This window comes from Leguminivora glycinivorella, chromosome 4, assembly GCF_023078275.1.
Source record: "Leguminivora glycinivorella isolate SPB_JAAS2020 chromosome 4, LegGlyc_1.1, whole genome shotgun sequence".
Classification (NCBI taxonomy): Eukaryota; Metazoa; Arthropoda; class Insecta; order Lepidoptera; family Tortricidae; genus Leguminivora; species Leguminivora glycinivorella.
Window position 1 is genome coordinate 2,750,453 of NC_062974.1, and position 18,282 is coordinate 2,768,734.

The 18,282-nt window shown below is 39.3% G+C and overlaps 1 protein-coding gene across 5 annotated transcripts in view; it reads right to left on the reverse strand.

Annotated features, from left to right (window-relative positions):
* Window positions 1-7,604: 7,604 nt before the first annotated feature.
* The window catches only part of LOC125225094 (beta-arrestin-1), a 153,839-nt gene continuing 143,161 nt past the window's right edge, over window positions 7,605-18,282 (reverse strand). For 3 of the 5 annotated variants that reach the window (XM_048128636.1, XM_048128634.1, XM_048128637.1), the window contains 8 exons: window positions 17,499-17,631; window positions 16,879-17,039; window positions 16,385-16,465; window positions 14,550-14,625; window positions 13,806-13,873; window positions 13,142-13,228; window positions 11,875-11,997; window positions 7,605-8,530 (listed from right to left, as the gene is read on the reverse strand). In XM_048128636.1, coding sequence (XP_047984593.1) covers window positions 8,446-8,530; window positions 11,875-11,997; window positions 13,142-13,228; window positions 13,806-13,873; window positions 14,550-14,625; window positions 16,385-16,465; window positions 16,879-17,039; window positions 17,499-17,631 — 814 coding nt within the window. In that variant the 3' untranslated portion in view covers window positions 7,605-8,445. Of the gene's footprint in view, window positions 8,531-11,874; window positions 11,998-13,141; window positions 13,229-13,805; window positions 13,874-14,481; window positions 14,626-16,384; window positions 16,466-16,878; window positions 17,040-17,498; window positions 17,632-18,282 lie in introns of all 5 variants that reach the window. The other 2 variants (XM_048128635.1, XM_048128638.1) reach the window with 2 other exon arrangements.

Consider the following 18,282-nt stretch of genomic DNA (forward strand, 5'->3'; position numbering starts at 1 on the left):
GTAGTAGAGATGTGTCAACCCGGTTTGCCAACCCGGTTCAAACCGAGTTAGGCTCAACTCGGCCCGACTCGGTTTGACAGTTCACCAAACCGGTTCAACGAGCAGACGGAACGCAGCCGAACGAACGTACCGATCGGTCCCACTCCCACATGACTCGACTCGAAAATGTTGATAACGAATTACGAAACCGGCAATATCGGCATCGGAACTGCAAGCCAGCGAGTGCAAGCAGGACAGCTGTACTTTCGCGCGGAAGTGGCGCCACGGCTAGAATCTGAAACACGCTCTCGGTCCGCCCGGCCGTGCTCGCTTTGGTTTGAAATCAATTATAACAGATGGTGCTCTTTTTCCTAATAATAAATGGGAAAATATAACAGTTTACAACTATAATTAAATGCTCCCGCTATTCTGCCGTTGCCGCCCTTGCCAAAATTGTGTGAATTCTGTCTCCATTACGAATATTTTGATAAAATTTATTTGCATTAATTTAGTTTTAGTTTAGCTTGTTCAAACACAACTTTAATTGTGACGAGTTTTAAGTCGCTATATCGCGCGTCACGTTATATAATGTGTTTCGGGCATAACTTGACTCGACTCGACCCGACCGACTTGATTTGTGTTTAATTTTGACGAATCGCTTCACACGGGCCAAACCTAACCGCTACATTAATACGCTAAGGACCGTCGTAGCAACTCGGTTTGGTCAAACCGGGTTGAAACCGGTTTACGTAGAAAATCAAACCGTTCAGCCCGGTTTGCGATATTTTCGGTTTGGCACATCTCTAAATTGTAGTAAAGTAACTGTCAGTTCTGACAGTGCAGTCGACGCAACATACGCTCTTTTGCACGCAGATGTTTTCATTTAATTAGTAGAAAAAACGGTCAGAAGTTCGACCTCAAAACTTACAATATTTTAATTTACAACGAATTGTCATTATGTTCTATTATATCTGTTGATAATAATAAAATTACTGCCTTGAAATTAATTATTCCTTTTTTCTTACTAGTGCGACCAAACTGTAGCCTGTATCGTATTTGAGCGTAATGGAACGTCGGTTTCTTAAAATGGCGCTGGCGGGAGCAAGGCGGGAGTTTTAGGAAAAGCCGAAAATGAACAAACAGTTTTATTAGTGATTATTCTAGTTATTTTAACGAATTGTGGACTATCAAGTTGTTAGGTAAGTGTTTTTTGTTATAACAACCATTACATGTAGATATCTAACTGTTGCGGAGGGTCGTATTATCCACTTTGGTCTAATGATGAAGAATTAAGCCCTTATATCAGTTCATAATATTGTACTTTCGTGTTTGCAAGGCAATCGGTTGCATTGCACAACAACTGACCGAGAAATATATGTAGACAGTTCACTTTTTATGCCTACCACTGTTGAGTTTAAATTCAACAGCCCTAGAAAAAAAACTTGCTTTAGGGCCTTTCGGTCCAATCTAGGTGGACTGCAAACTGCAGTCATGTCGACGAGCAGTTCCCCATAGAAATCCGTACAACTTCCAGTATCGGCCTTTACGCAAGAGTTAAGTAAACAATGAATTTCAATTTTTTAACAAAATGTAAACTACGGGTTTTTTATTACTTAAAATGAGGCATCGTCGCAGATGTGTTTCTAAGCTATGAAATAAATTGTTAGAAGAATGCAAGTATGCCTCACTCAGAATATATTTATACTAATATTTATACCCGTATATTAATATTTATACCCGTGACATACCTGGCCCCGTAGCCGAATGGCATTTCTCCGACGCCAAACGAAAGCGATACGCCGCTGGCTCTGTCGCGCCAATACGCAAGCGCGATAGAGATAGATATCTACTAGCGCTTCGTTTCGTGAGCGTTTCGTGAGCGATTGTGCCATTCGGCTAGCCACCCTGATACGAAGTGTGACAAATTTTTGTACGCCGACGACCAGGCTCTAACAATTCAGACTAAGAACTTCGAAACGGGGGAAAAGCTGCTGACGCAAGATCTACAAACTCTGAATGAGTACTACACAAAGTGGAGACTCTGCCCAAACCCCACAAAAACGGAAGTAGCTGCCTTCCACCTATCTAACAGCCTAGCACGAAGGGAAGTGGACGCCACCTTTTGCGGGAAAAAGCTGGAGCACAATTTCTACCCGAAGTACCTGGGGGTAACCCTTGACCGGTCGCTGACTTACAAGACTCACTTGGAGAATCTAGGCCAGAAATTAAAAACTAGGGTGAACCTCATTAACAAACTCGCGGGAACAACCTGGGGAGCGCGAGGCCGCGTCCTACGCACATCTAGCCTGGCCCTTGTCTACCCCACAGCGGAATACTGTGCCCCAGTGTGGTACAAAAGTGCACACACAAATAAAGTCGATGTCCAACTGAATCGTGTTATGCGCACTATAACGGGTTGCCTACTACCCACACCTACACATTGGCTACCTGTTCTCTCCCATATTGCGCCACCAGAAATTCGCAGAACACACGCCACCTCGAGGGAATGGGAAAAATCTAAGAAAGACACGCTTCCCATAAGAAAAACACTGGACCATCTCCCCAATGAACGTCTCCGATCCCGAAAGCCTATCTGGTCAGATTCCCAAATTCAAGGCCCAGAACGCTTCTGTGTGAATTTGGAATGGAAGAAAAGCTGGAACATACTCAATACACAAACGACTGATATAGACCCAACAAAAGAACCACCTGGGCTTGACGAGCCGCGAAATATCTGGGTCACACTAAATAGAATTAGGTCTGACGTCAGCTGCTGCAACCACAATCTCCATAAATGGGGATACAAATAGTCACCAAACTGTGATTGTGGCGCGTCGGACCAGACAACCAAGCACATAGTGGAGGAATGCCCTATAAGACGCTTCTCTGGAGACCTGAAAGAATTGCACGCTATAACCGCGGATGCCAGGGAATGGATATCTAACTTAGATGTAAAATTATAGATTTAAACATGCATGTAACTTTAATCATTTTCTGTAAATCCTTTGTTTAATAAAGCCATACGATAATAATAATAACTCAGAATATAATTATTTGTTATATAAGGGTGCAAAGTTGTATTTTAACGCCGAGTGTGGAATTGAAAAACGAGCAAGTGAGAAGATTTTATAGTTGAACCACGAGCGAAGCGAGTGGTTCGAGAATAGAATCCTGAACTTGCGAATTTTTTAACACACGAGAAGTAAAATACATTTGCACCCGAGTGTAACACAAAACTTTTCCCCTCACTATAGCGAGGAAAGTAAAACGCAAAAAAACGCGTTTATCACTGCTTTCAGTAGTTCCACAGGTGGTAAAACATCGTCATCACTAGATTCACTCATTTTTATCAGTTTTAAAGCAGTAAAAATGACTATATTCAAGGTCAAATTACTTTATCCACTAGTGGATAAAATGCGTTTTTACCCGCTGGTATTAAAGTACCAAAACACGTGTTTCCGAGCTAGTGAGGGGAAAAAGTTATTTGTTTCGGTTGGCAAGGTTTTGCTAAAGGACAAATATACAGAAACTAAAACACCATTTTTATTGGTTAAATATTTATTGAAAAAAGTATACATCAAAAAGTTTTCGATGTAAAATTAAAAAATAATGTGTAGGTAGTGCATTTTACTATTCATGTTTTTGCAAAGGATTTCGTGTGCCTTTAGTTAGACAAATCAAATCACTTGACATAATTTGGTTTGCATCGGCTCACAAAGAACCATTTCGCATCACATCATGAAGGAGAAATAATACTATGATTTATGGTATATGGTACTGAGTTTATTTTACAGCCAAGTGGTAGATATATTGAACTATAGAGACGTGAAGAAATATTTGTTCATGTACATTTAAAACAAACTCCACACTTGGTGTTTGCTCACTTGGGAGATGCTATTGTAAAATCCCACTATTTTTTAAAGCTTGTCAAAAACAGAGAATACGGCTTGACTCTTTTACTATACATATGTAATATTTATATTGATCTATCTACAATGAGTTAATATTCTCTCCTGTCATAATAATAAATAGTTTATACCAAGTGAAACAATTCAAATCAAAGAAAATTGAAGCACCCATCTTATTTGTTCCTGTCTTTATATTTAATTTCAATTCAATAACGAGAAGATTTGCTACATTCTCTATTTATTATGTTGAGATAGACACAAACAGTCACAACTATCTATTTATACCCTTTATTATAATATACACATCGAATTGGCTAGGTACTTGTACTTATTTCTGCCAAATAGGCCTCAATAAAATTACCTATTGGCTGTAAATCCTCTTTCAAATCAATATTTTACGTATACAAAACCGTTTTAATACTTACATTAGAATACATAAATAATACAACTGTTTAGCAACAGAAACATTAACCATTCAGAATAATAATGCATTGTAATTTTTAAAATAAGGTCATCACATCATCTTTGTCCAGAAGGGTTAATTTATATTTAGTTTATTATACGCACATATACAGACCCAGATAGGTGCAGAAAGTTTCCAAAATGCTCGAAAAAAAAAACACAGGAAACATAGAAACTTTCAATTGACAACATTTCATATTTTTGAGTACTACTTTTTATTGTTTGGTTTGAAAGAACTTAATACTAAAAGATACACGTATTTTTTTATTTTTCCAAAAACTGCTATTTTAATGAGAAAATCCCTTCTTATTACTACTTCGAGCAGAAAGAGCGTAAGTTACAAACGTCAAGACGCAGCTTCGTGACGTCACATGTGTTGTTTCATACACCTAAGAAAACGACAAAATCTTAAAAAAAAAATAAAGTTTTAACAGTCAGCTCAAACAGTCACTATGTTTGACTGTCAAGTGTCACTGTCAACCCATAGTGAATGACTACGAACCATAGACTAAGCCATGAAATTTTTAATATCTTTGCTACGAACTGTGATAAGTGTCACTGTCAAACTCAAGGGACATCCCAACTGGAAGATTTTTTTCTTATAGTGGCAGCTCTAAATCAGCTATTTGACGTCACTTCCCCTTTAAACTATTTTTATGATTTTTTATACTAAAAATACGGAAAAAAAATTAAAAAAAATATTGATGTGATCTACAAGCATATATCTCGAAATGGTTTTCGATTTAGGGACATTGAAAATTTTGAAACGTTGTCAATTTGGCAAATTTCGAACTTGTTTCGAAAAATTTTGCGATATATTTCCACGTAGATTGTAAAAATTTCTCGCAATTTTGGAAACTTTGCGACGGCACTTCAGTATGCAAATATGTATTTGTGCCAGTGCTAAAAACCCTTTTTATAACCTCATTGACCTGTGATAAAATTAGATTAGGTACTTATAAAATTTTAGTGCAAGTATCAAGCTCCTTTGTGCGCGGTTTGGCTAAAGCCATACCTTCGCTGTATCTTTCTCAATTTCAATTTTAAACCACATCTAGTATGTACAAACCGTCAAAGAATATTTAAACTTGTCAATCCATAAAATCCAAAAGATACAGCATCGAAATTTGTGCATTATAAAGCTTAGTACACAATTAAACATGCCACGTAAATTACACAACTATTTGTACAGAACAAATGTACACCGAACAGAGATTTATCATAAGACTGTGTGTACTGGCCTTTCGTTGCGCCCAAAATACACAGACGGATTCATAAACATTTTTACAATATTGGATAAGGAGTTCTTCAATAAATGTTCTTAAAGTTCACCATTGAAAATATTTAGTAAGCAATGTTTTGTAAACAACTTAAACGAAGTACATACCTACTCAATATTTTCTTAGGTTGAATTGAATATACTTTAAAGATATAAAAAGCCTATTTTACGAAAAAATACTTTGTGCTTTGAAACTTGATCACATCACGCACAAAAAGATAAGGATATGTAAATTGCCTGGAATTTTATATTACAGGTACTAAAATGACGGTTATTATCACAAAATACAGTTGTGTTTGCCAGGCTGTACCCTTGTTCATACTGACATTGACAATGCACCGTACATGGCTGGTCAAACAAATAAATATTGACGTGAAATACCGCCGTTACTTATCCAACCAGAAATGTATAGTGAGCTGCAATATTGCATGGAGAAATTATGAATGAATTCATTTATAAATTCGCCATGCACTTTTGCAGCTGATAGTACAAGAAATTTAATCACCCGATAAGCCTGAGTTCAGTACTTTTCCATACATCTTGAGCGTATTCAAGTAAATAAGCTCGCGCGCGAGAGCACATCTCGTGGTAAATATCACCTTCTAGTACTAATTTTTTTTTGGTACTAACTGAAATTCATAGAGGACATGGACATTTAGTAAAATAGGATTAACTGTCATTTTAGTATCTGTGATGTAAAAACGTGTTTTAACCAATAACGTGTAATGATAATAATTCAGCTAGAGAATAAATTCTGTCTCGAAGGCCACCAGATCGACCTACCCCCGACTACAGTAAACACCGACTACCTACGTGACTATAGCGACTACGCAGCGGCGCCAAGTACCAAATAATGACGAACATTTTAAAAAACCAGTGAAGATATCACTGTAACCTGGCTGATGACGGTTCAGCGAAACCTGAAAGATCACAATATAGACGCCGATCTTGCACGCAATCGTGCAGAATGGAAGAAAAGAAGGGTAGGCCGTCCCAAGTAAATGGGACAAATGGGGCCTAGCGAGATGCTATGATATCATTGTAACTTTTACATTTACAATTTGGCCGCCTCGTCAATAAATTATTAAAGCGTCATCAAGACTATAAATTACATTTAATCAAGCCATATAATATATCAAATCGTGGCGCGGGGCACGAAAAACTAACCTCATAACTGTCCTCCTAATAAAGAGTGCAGTAACTCGAAAACTGGTTTGAACGAGTCTTTATTAGGGCAGATAATAAGTCAATATGTGAGTGTGTTTAGTAAAACGTCCCACTTTGTCGGTTACCATTAAGGCGAGATTTACTTGTATCTTTATATGAATAAAGTGACAAAGCGGCTTTATAGCGATCGACAAAGTGGGACGTTTTCCCGTGCACACTCACATATATTTTTGTTCTGGAGCCAAGTCTCAAAAGACAAATTTTCAGACAAGGATAGGCTCTAATGGCTTCATCTCTGCGAATGAATATAATGTAGGTTCGTCTATACAACCATATTTTCACTAGTATTTTAATAATGTCAATATTGGTACTATGGTATGTATTGCTTCGTTTTATAGCCAGTAATTAAGACATACATGTCCCGCGGCGCCGCCTGCGTCGTCAGCGATATATCCCAGTATATTTTGTAGCATTTAAGATTCCAACAACAATAGGGAAATATATACTTATAGCGCTACTTCAGAAATTAAATTACATTACAGAGGTAAAAACTATTTTAATCTATTAAATGCATATTACCAACATATTGTACTATTTAAACAAATCGATGGCCGATCGTTATAAAAAGAAACTTGTACTCGCATAATTTGATCAATAAAAAAACTATTCAAATAAATTTTCACATACAATATACATCGAATACAATATAAAATCTCCATTACATTAATTGAATTGTGAATAGTCAAATCCTCTCGAAACATTATACACTGTACATTGATAGAATATTCTTGGACAGTCGCTCATCGGTCGCGTATATGTGTGACCGGGACAACACTATATAGCGGTGTCTCGTTCGCTCACCAGCGCATCTAAGGTAAAGACCGCCTAAAATTCGATTAGATCGGGTATTACAAGTTCCGTACTACCAGATCAGTCAACAACATTGATACATTTATAGACCAAACGAGGACGCACATAAATATTTAAACAATTGTTTAATTCGTTCACTCACACTGCGCGTATAGGTCGATGTAATTTCCCGTACTGTAAAATAGAGGTGGATAGAAAAGAAATCACCAAAAATATTAATATAAGGAACAAGTCCTAAGTTAACAAAAATAGATTGAAACTATGACTAAGCAGAAAAAGATAGCAAGGCAAATCTTTTATTTTTTCTCCCTAATCTCTGCTAGTACCCACATTACATCAATCGATCCAAAAATATATTAACACTTTTGGTCACTTCCATTAGTTTCATTCACACCCAATACGATTTTACATTCAGTCAATACCTATACCCTTACTTTGTCTTTTCTAACGACGGGAAAATTCCATGTGTGCGTAGCAGCGTTATTCATGAACAGTGATCGGACGCTTATCCTTTGTAACGACATAAGGATCCTTCAGGGCTATTATGCTTACAATTTTATGACTTATCATCTTATCAACGTCTATATGACATTTGTCACTCTCACACTGAGATATTTGCCAGAACGAGACGGAAACTTTATCCACGTAGATAAGTGATAAAATTGCAAGCATCATAGGCCTGCTGTTTCAAAAACGTCAAACAAATGACGCTCAATCGTCCGATCTCTGTTCTTGACAATGGCAGGCGCGTGTGTGCATGTGTGTTTGTGTGTGAGGCGCTCATTCGGCGTCGGCGCCCTTGAGCCGGAGACGCGCGAAGTCTTCGAAAATTATATCGTCGTCCTGCTCTTGCCCGTTCTCGTCACTGAAATAGAATTAATAGACTATTAGAAAATTATATATGCAGTTTACCTACTTAAACGATACAAGCTTTTAGAGTATCTAACACATTTGACTATATTTTTGATGTTTGTAATTAAAAAGGAATTTAGGCGTGTTTAAGATTCATAAATTGCAATATTTATTTTTGTACTTTCAGTAGAAGTAGAACAGAACAGTCTCTAGCTTTTTGTCTTTATCATAGATACTTTTATGCACACTTCAAAAAAGTTCTAAGGGACGTAGATCGGTTTTGTTGCCCACCAAGCTTTAGGTGGGCAACAAAAGCACTTAAATCACATGTTTATACCAAGTTTATTGATTGATTTGGGCTCAATCATGGGCGATATTTTTATGATCTACGTCATGCTCTCCGGCAGAACCACATTGTCTTTCGGAAACATAAACATATCAGAAAATAGAACCACCAAGATATTCTTCTAACTACACATGCTATTTACACGTATAGCACATCAAAACAAATTAACGACATGTCAAACTTTAAAGAAAACGATATGTCAAGCGCCTGTACAAATCATCGTAGCAAATAATGACTACTATATCTTTGCAAAGCTTTGCATCAAGGCGTTGTTCAGTCTATTTAATTTGACATGTCGTAAATTCGTGTCTTCAGAATAAACAGAGTGATTCGAATTTGAATACGTGTAAATAGCATGTGTAGTTAGAAGAATACCTTGGTGGTTCTGCTGGGAGGAAGCTCTGTAGCAGAACCACTTAGAAATTAGATTTACACAAAAACTAGGTGTATAGAATTTTCCCAAATGGTCCTAGAATTTTATAGATATCTTATAGATATTTCCTGACATGTTTATGTTTACGAAAGACGATGTGGTTTTGCCAGGGAGCATGACGTGATTTTCTTTCAACTTAGGGGTGGCACTGAAATTTGAGCAGTCTCATATGTTCCACATGCCTCTTTTGGGAAAGGCGTGGATTTATTTAAGGTATGTACACCGTGTCCAATAAGTTTGAATACAGCACAAATAGCCAATACAACAAAATGAACAAATAGTTACTACATTATTATTATATTTTATGAATGGCACTCTTATTTACTACATTCACAACAAATGTTTTGGAATAACTCCAGCATTAACTTGTTTACCAGCCTCAAACGCTTCTTAAACGGATCACACGCGGCACGCATCGTTTTTTTCACATTTCATCCCAAATACTCTCAATAATCTTTTTGAAATGATCTAGGTTTATGATTTTATAAAAATTTAGTCTTCAAAGCATGTATGACCATACAAAGTAGTCTAATACGCCTAAACCTGGAGGCCTGGGTGGCCACTCATGTTTCGGATAAAAAACTGCCAAATTAGTCTGAAACTACGCTAGAATACCATTTGCCGAATGTGCTGGAGGTGCGTATTGTTGGGACACATGATACTCATTCCCAAGCATCCTTTTTAACTTTAAGGCATTTTTTTTCTCCAAAACCTTCGTTTTAAAGAAAAAAACGTTGATTTTAACGCTTTTATCTGTAAGTACTGAAGGTAGTTTACCTCGCTTACATACTGCATCCCACACCTGGGCCGATGGTGAGCTCTGGAACCTAGGCACATTTTTCTAGTTGCCCGGAACGTTATCTATCCTCGGTACCCATAATAGTTTATTTTGGACACGTGGCGTCTGTTTTATCACATACAGATTCTGCTTATAAAAAATAACTCGTCACCTGCGTGCCGAGCAAGTATTTTGTTGGCACTTTACCTCTTTGTTTTTCTTAGACACTTCGGAAATTTCATGAACTTTGTGCTTGTATTTTATTAAAAGGAATATACTCTTCAGTTTAAATAAGAATTTGATGGCCTGTGATCCCTATATCTTTAGAACTGAGGTAAAATGTGAGTATTCGGACTTATTGGACACGGTGTACACTACCGTCAAAAAGTTTAAGACCAAACATACTTCATGAAACTTCATGAAATGTTGATTATTTGCATATATCGAAATAATCAACATTTCATGAAGTTCCTATGAGAATATTACTTTTCAGTACCTACAACCGACAAAATAAAGCGTATAACAATTTTTAATAAAAAGGGATCATAATAAGAAATAAAAGCTAAACGTTTTTCTCATCGAAAAATCCTCCTCGACGCTTTTTCACTTCCGAGCAGATTCTTGGCATTCTTGCTATAAGTTTGTGTAGCGTTTCTTGGCTAATGGATTTCCACTCGTATTGCAGTATCTCCCATAGAGCTGTTGTAGATGTCGGACATTGTCTTCGGACTCTACGGTCGAGTTCATCCCATAAAAGTTCTCGGGTTAAGGTCTGGGGATTGCGGTGGCCAAATCATATTTTTTAACACACCTTGGCGTTCTTTATTGACTGTGTAGCTTTTACAGATCTTTGCTGAGTGTTTGGGATCGTTGTCTTCTTTCAGAACAAATGGGTTGCCGATAAATATAATAAGATTACGTTGTTTTCTATTGATTACAAATTTAGTTTGATGATTTTTAGAAGGGTTTATAACAATGAGACTGAACATTGTGTTTGGTCTTAAACTTTTTGACGGTAGTGTATGTAATGGCGAGGCCTAACGCGTAGTGACCCTGTCTGCTAAGCCGATTTGTTTCTGAGTAATGGATCTTTTCTATGTATATACTTTTTTTTTTTTTCATTTATTTAACCTGGGAGTTTTAGCAATTTGCTAAGCCACCCCCGTAATACAAAAGTTACAAGTAAATAACACTTAAATTAGACACTCGCAGGAACGTTATTTAGTGAGGAGAAATAAATATTTAGCAGTTCCTTGGCATCATCGGATGACGGTGAGGCCAAGGCACTGTTACACCAGCCCACGTCACTGCCATTACACGTAAGACGCCCGCGCCGCTGTGCAGCGCTCCGGACACATTCCGTCAGTACATGTACAACATCTTCCACCATGTTGATGTATATACTTGCAAGTATGTATTTATCTTTATAAGTATGTATATTAGTATACCGTCGCCTAGCACCCATAGCACAAGTTTTGCTTAGTTGGTGCTTAGGTTAATCTGTGCCAGGTGTCCCCCAATATTTATTTATTTTATTTTATTTATGTAATGAGTGGTAAGTGGTGGCCACGTCTATCGAATGCATCCGGATAGGTGGGCTAACATAGCCACCAAGTGGATGCCGACGAAAAAGCGTGGGCGGGGCAGGCCCAGGCATGGCGGGACGACCTTGACGACTTCCTAAACAGGCCGGAAGTAACGGAGATTCGGGAATTATGGAGAGCCAGGGGAGAGGCCTTAGCCTAGCAGTGGGACACTCCAATAGGCTAAGAGATAAAAAAAAGGAGTGGTAATACTGACGGCTGCGGGTCGAGCTGTATGAGGTCGTGGTCCTGGTTGGGCGCGGGCTCGGGCAGCAGCCGCGGCGGCTCCTCCTCCGGCTTCGGGTGCATCAGGATGAAGGGCAGCTCCGCGCTCAGGTCGCTGCAAACGAAATCAGACTAATTACTATTAGTACATTAAGCGCTGGTGGCCTAGCGGTAAGAGCGTGCGACTTTCGATCCGGAGGTCGCGGGTTCGAACCCGGCTAGTACCAATGAGTTTTTCTGAACTTATGTGCGAAATGTCATTTGATATTTGCCAGTCGCTTTTCGGTGAAGGAAAACATCGTGAGGAAACCGGACTAATTCCAATAAGGCCTAGTTACGCTTCGGGTTGGAAGGTCAGATGGCAGTCGCTTTCGTAAAAACTAGTGCCTACGCCAAATCTTGGGATTAGTTGTCAATGCGGATCCCGGGCTCCCATGAGCCGTGACTAATGCCGGGATAACGCAAGGAGGATGATGATGATGAGTACATTGTGCAACAAGGGGAGGAAGTTGAATATTACTAACGAGAGTAAGTTAAATAGCGACTGCTTGCCGGAGCGATTTAAAGACTCGAGTTAATAATATTCATACTCCCCGAGTTACACACAATGTTTTTCATCACACTCGCAATGTGAAAAATATGTAAAAAAGTTAAGTGCGGTACAAGAAATTTCATTATTCCCTTGGGAGAACGATTTTTCTATAACTCACGCACCGCCTGCGTGCAATAGCACATTTAAAGTACGGGTATGATGAAAAAATTGAAAATATACAACAATTATGTTTCAATTGCTGTCGTATTTAAAACACAAACTCATAGTTATACTAGTGACCTGGCAACACGCTTAGAAAACGCAAAATTGAATAATTAATTAGTTTAAGTCATTATCACAGTCGAATCACGACAGTCTTAGCCCTTTATGGCGATTTCCGCATAATACAAAATTCCCAAAAACTGGATCGACAAAAAAATCAACAAAATTTCATGAGAATCGGTTGACCTATAGAGAAGAACATCCGGACATATAAAAAGCAAATCCAGTTGCTTAAAGCGTAGACCTCCGGTATACCTTAAAAACTTAGATAACCAATTTCCTTTAAATTGTGCAATGTGCTCAATAATCTAACTAAATAACTCGTATTTATAGTTAGAAATACATCCTAAATATTAGTTAATGCTTAAGCTTTTAACCTTTGAAAAGTACTTGATCACGAAAGTAACAAACTATTAGGTATACGAAGAAACAAGTTCATCCTTACCCGCCTAGTGGTCCCAAACACAATTTCACTTTGACCTTGTATTGTACTATAATTCCCAAATTCTCTCTTTGCGCCGGATCCGCGATTCTGTAAACAAATTATTATGAAATTAGAAAAAAAAAAACTACCTACATATAATTTTGTAAAGTTTTATGATAAGTAAACTAAGAGACAGCGTGGACCAAATAAATATGACAAAGTTTAAAATCTCCCATAAAAGCATACATAAGAATAATACCTACAATTCCTAACAATCTCGGTCATCAACCATCATTTATGGTATACTAGCTTTTGCCCGCGTCTTCGCTCGCGTTAGAAAGAGACAAAAAGTAGCCTGTCACTCTCCATCCCTTCAACTATCTTCACTTAAAAATCACGACAATTCATCGCTCCGTTTTGTCGTGAAAGACGGACAAACAAACAGACACACACACTTTCCCATTTATAATATTAGTATGGATTCACAGCCACGCCACACGCTTGGCAAACAACATAAACATAAACGTGCAACAACAAAAACAAACATAAACGTGCCCACAATCAGCACTGCTGGTTTTTTTACAATTCAATAAGAGGATGTCGTGTTTGTGTTCCGTGGTTTTTCGCTAGTATAGACGCTATGTTAGTTAAACCAATGCTTGGCGGTCGTCAGTACCATACTCACAGTGTGCTGGAGGCCAGGTTGGTGTCTTCATGTTTGAGCTGGCCGTCCAGCGCCAGCCCCCACTTGTCCTTGTTGTTGGCCAGCAGACATGTCAGAACATGGAGGGATCAGACATCCTCTATCGTCTTTTAGTTTTAACAAAGTTCGGCGTTGTCAGTACCATGCTCTCAGTGTGCTGGAGGCTAGGTCAGGTGGGCGTCTTCGTGGCTTGAGCTACCCGTCCGGCATGCCAGTCAGACATCCCATCGTCTTTTAGTTTTAACAAAGTTCGGCGTTGTCAGTACCATACTCTCAGTGTGCTGGAGGCTAGAACAGGTGGGCGTCTTCGTGCTTGAGCTACCCGTCCGGCACCAGTCCCCACTTGAGCTTTGTTACTAGAGACGTCAGAACATGGAGGGATCAGGAATTTAGCGACAAACTCTATCGTCTTTTAGTTCTAACCATTGGCGATCGTCGTCAGTACCATACTCACAGTGTGCTGGAGGCCAGGTTGGTGTTTTCATATTTGAGCTGGCCGTCCAGCGCCAGCCCCCACTTGTCCTTGATGTTGGCCAGGATGTGTGATCCCTCCATGTTCTGACATGTCGTCAGAACATGGAGGGATCAGGAATTAAGCGACAAACCCTATCGTCTTTTAGTTCTAACCATTGGCGGTCGTCATCAGTACCATACTTACAGTGTGCTGGAGGCCAGGTTGGTGTCTTCATGTTTGAGCTGGCCGTCGAGCGCCAGCCCCCACTTGTCCTTGTTGTTGGCGAGCAGCGGCGTCAGCGTGAACACCTTGCTCAGCGTGAAGCCGGGGCCCACGGGACAGCCCTCCCTGTTAACAATCACTCGACTCAACGCCAATTCATTTACACGGCGCTTTTCAACGTCTAGCCAAAGTCTTATGGCCCGGCCACGACATTGGTCTAAGCGCGACAGCGGTGAGCGGCAGCCATACGTGCGAATGAAAAGTCCCATCGCTGTGTCTAGCTTCAACGTATGGCTGCCGCTCACCGCTGTCTCGCTTAGACCAATGTCGTGGCTGAGCCGTTAAGGGGCCCACTATCCATTAGTAGAATGTAAGCCACTGTTCCCACCAAAAGCGAGTAAGCAATGAGCTATCGCCGATAGAAAAGAACAAAAGATAGTCTCTCCCGTGTAAATAAAAGAGAGAGCGAGCGATTTATAGTTCATCGATCGGCGACGAACTGTAACTCGCTCGCGATATCATCGCGTCTCTCACTCACCCTAAAACGCAGAAAAAACTACTCTATACAATTTGTCTTTAATAGTTAATGACTTCGGTTGCCGCGATAGTTACTCATGAAATAAAACTTACAGGGATAAGCTCGCCTTTGTATCTCTATTCTATGGAAACTAAACAAATTCGGGATGAATTATAAACTGTTGAAATACACAAAATAAAGTGATTACTATCGCCGCCCATACATAAGCAACATCAGGGGAAACTATGCGTTGAACCGGATTAAATCGCGTATAATGAACGTCGGGATGAATTGTAAATTCATTATACGCTATTTAATCCGTTTCCATAGTTTTATTTCATAATAGTTAATGTTTTCTGTGGGACGCCAAATATTTTCGTCGATGTTGTTGTTTCTGGAGTAACAAATCTTCAAGAAAAGAGCGTACACCCATCTTAAAGGCCGGCAACGCACCTCCAACACCTCTGGTGTTTCGGGTGTCCATGGGCGGCGGTGATCGCTTACCATCAGGCGACCTGTCTGCTCGTTTGCCTCCTATCCCATAAAAAAAAAAACAAACGATGTACAGTATATACTAATCACGAGTTTATGGCTAGACGATGAAAAACACCGTTTACAAAAAGCTATCGGGCATAATCACTTAAGTTATAAGCTGTTTTATCAGAAATATGACAAGCGGCGTAGCTATGTATGCGTATACCATTAAGGATTTGTTTCCATGACTTCCTCTTTAGAACTTAAATATACTTTCTAAACGTAACATAGATCCTAGATGGCCTATTTCCCATCATGACAAGTGAGAAGAAGATGATGTTCAGCAATAGTATTTAGAAGTAGAAGTACCATTTCCATATAATATCAAAATCCACAATCCCGTTTTTTTTCCAAAACCCATAATGTTCCTTGAATACCTACCCATTTCCCGTTTTGTACCTTATTGTAAAATAACTATATTACTTTTTTATAATTAGTGAACTATAATTGTGTATATTACCAAACTGATATATTTTTGTAATGACTAAAATGTACTAGCAGTTTGTAAAATAGTCACTCTTTGAAACTTTTGCGTGTTAAGCCTAAAAATACATATAGGTATTCATTTGTATTTAAATCTATAGGAAGGGGCACATCACTCCAAACCAAGAGAAAGTGGAAACTTAATAATTGACTACAACTAAAGGAAAACCCCATTATATTTCATTCATTTATAACACGTTAACAAAACGGGTAGAAAAATCTCACAAACTCATAAAATGACAAAATTCGAAGGTTAGTGAAAAACACTAAGAAAAGAAAGTACCAAAAATTGTATGTATGTATGTACAGCTGATAACCTTGCACATGCAATGAAAAAGCAAACAAACTTACAGATACTCAATTTTTAAGTTCTTATCAGAGATGCCGATAAAGGGGAATTTAAACTTTTTCTTCACCTTCGCTTTTGGTTGCCTGAATAAGAAATACAAAGTAAGAATGTGTTAAGTGTTTGGGTAAACTTAGAAAATAATGTGTTTTTGACACAATCGAACGAAATGTTCAACAAAGATATTCTTTATGTGGTCTTAAACCAGTGATCTTAAAAATGATTTTTTTTCTTAAAAAAAAAAACTATTAATCTTGTCTCTAACACATCCATAAAAAGTATATTGTATAGTAGGTACCTATTAAAATAACCAAACTTAGGTACCTACAAATTTCACTAACTTGGCGACGGCGCAGGTCTGTTACGAATTTACCAGAAAATATAGCACAAAGCTTGATTTTCATCGTTTGCGATACTGTTGGTATGACAGCACGGACACTGATCCTCGCTGACGGCTGTAGCTCGCTATGTTAGAGAGAGACATGTGTATATCACTCACTCGCTCTCCGCCTCGGCCACGGTGCACTTGTACTGCGCGGTGGAGAAGAGACATATGTCCGCGAACTGCCGCACAGACACCTTGATCCTCTTCACGGACCGGTTGGAGTTGTTCGCTATGTGCACGTTCACTGCTATGTTCTCGCCGTGGTGGTACAGCTCCTGGAATTCAATAACGTCCCGATTAGCTTTGGTTGGTGAAGAGGGCGTTTCTGCAGAAACTTTTTGTCTACTATGGAAGGAACTATCAAACGTGATAGGTATTTTCGGCCTTAAAGGACCTTCAAACCTTGAAAATAGCGTATTCCCAGCATAACGGCCCGGCCACGACATTGGTCTCAGGCGGCAGTGGCGAACGGCCATACATTCGAGCGAGACACAGCGATGGGACTTTTCGTTCGCACCTATGACTGCTGCTCGACGCTTAGACCAAATGTCGTCCAAAAGTCGGGAGCAAGGATATTGGTCTGCTCTTTTGTCTCAAAGATCATTAAAAAAAATCAAGACAGCGATTACAAAAGACAACGTTACAAATATATATCAAGCTTATATTTTCAGTAAGTTACGTCAACTCAACATGTCATGTGAACAGTTTAAAAACAGTAATTAAAGGAAATCTACCTTATCGAGTGACGCTTCTAAGTATAATTTGTTCGGGCTCATCATGAATTCTTTAGAGACTTCGACCGACGGCTGCTCGCCCTGCTTGCTCGGCGCGTACATTATCTTCCTTATTGCTAGACGAACGGAATTCCTGGAAACAACATTTTATATTAGGTTTAATAAGTGGTCGCTTGCACAAAAGATCCCGATGGGTCGAAGTGTATCCGGAAGGGCCCCCGCAGATTTAAGATAAGATAAGATAAGATGTTTAATAAGTGTATGGCTTGAATGCACGCTCATATTGGGCGTGCGGCGTGCATGTCAAACAATTGAAACTCATGCAAGTGTCCCGAGTCCCAAAAACGCTGGTGGAGTGGTAAGAGCGTGTTTTAATCCGGAAGTAGCGGGTTCGATCTTCAGCTCGTACCAATGACTTTTTCGAAACTTAAATGTCACTTTTGGGTGAAGGAAAACATCGTGAGGAAACCGGTGTAAAACTAGTGTCTACTTGGCGTAGACATTTGGGATTAGTTGTCAAAAGCGGGCCCCAGGCTTTCATGAGTCATGGTGAATGCCGGGATAACGAAAGGAGGATGATGACGATGAATAAATAGTAAGGCCCTCCGTGCACGCTCATATTGGGCGGGCGTGCGGCGTGCATGTCAAACAATTGAAGCTTATACAAGTGTCCTCAGTCGACGCTGTATAGCGTACACAATGGCAGGCCCGCCCCGCTACACGCCCCGCCGAAACGAACGCTCCGAGCGTCCACTCAGGCCTTACACTAAGGTTTCAGATGATT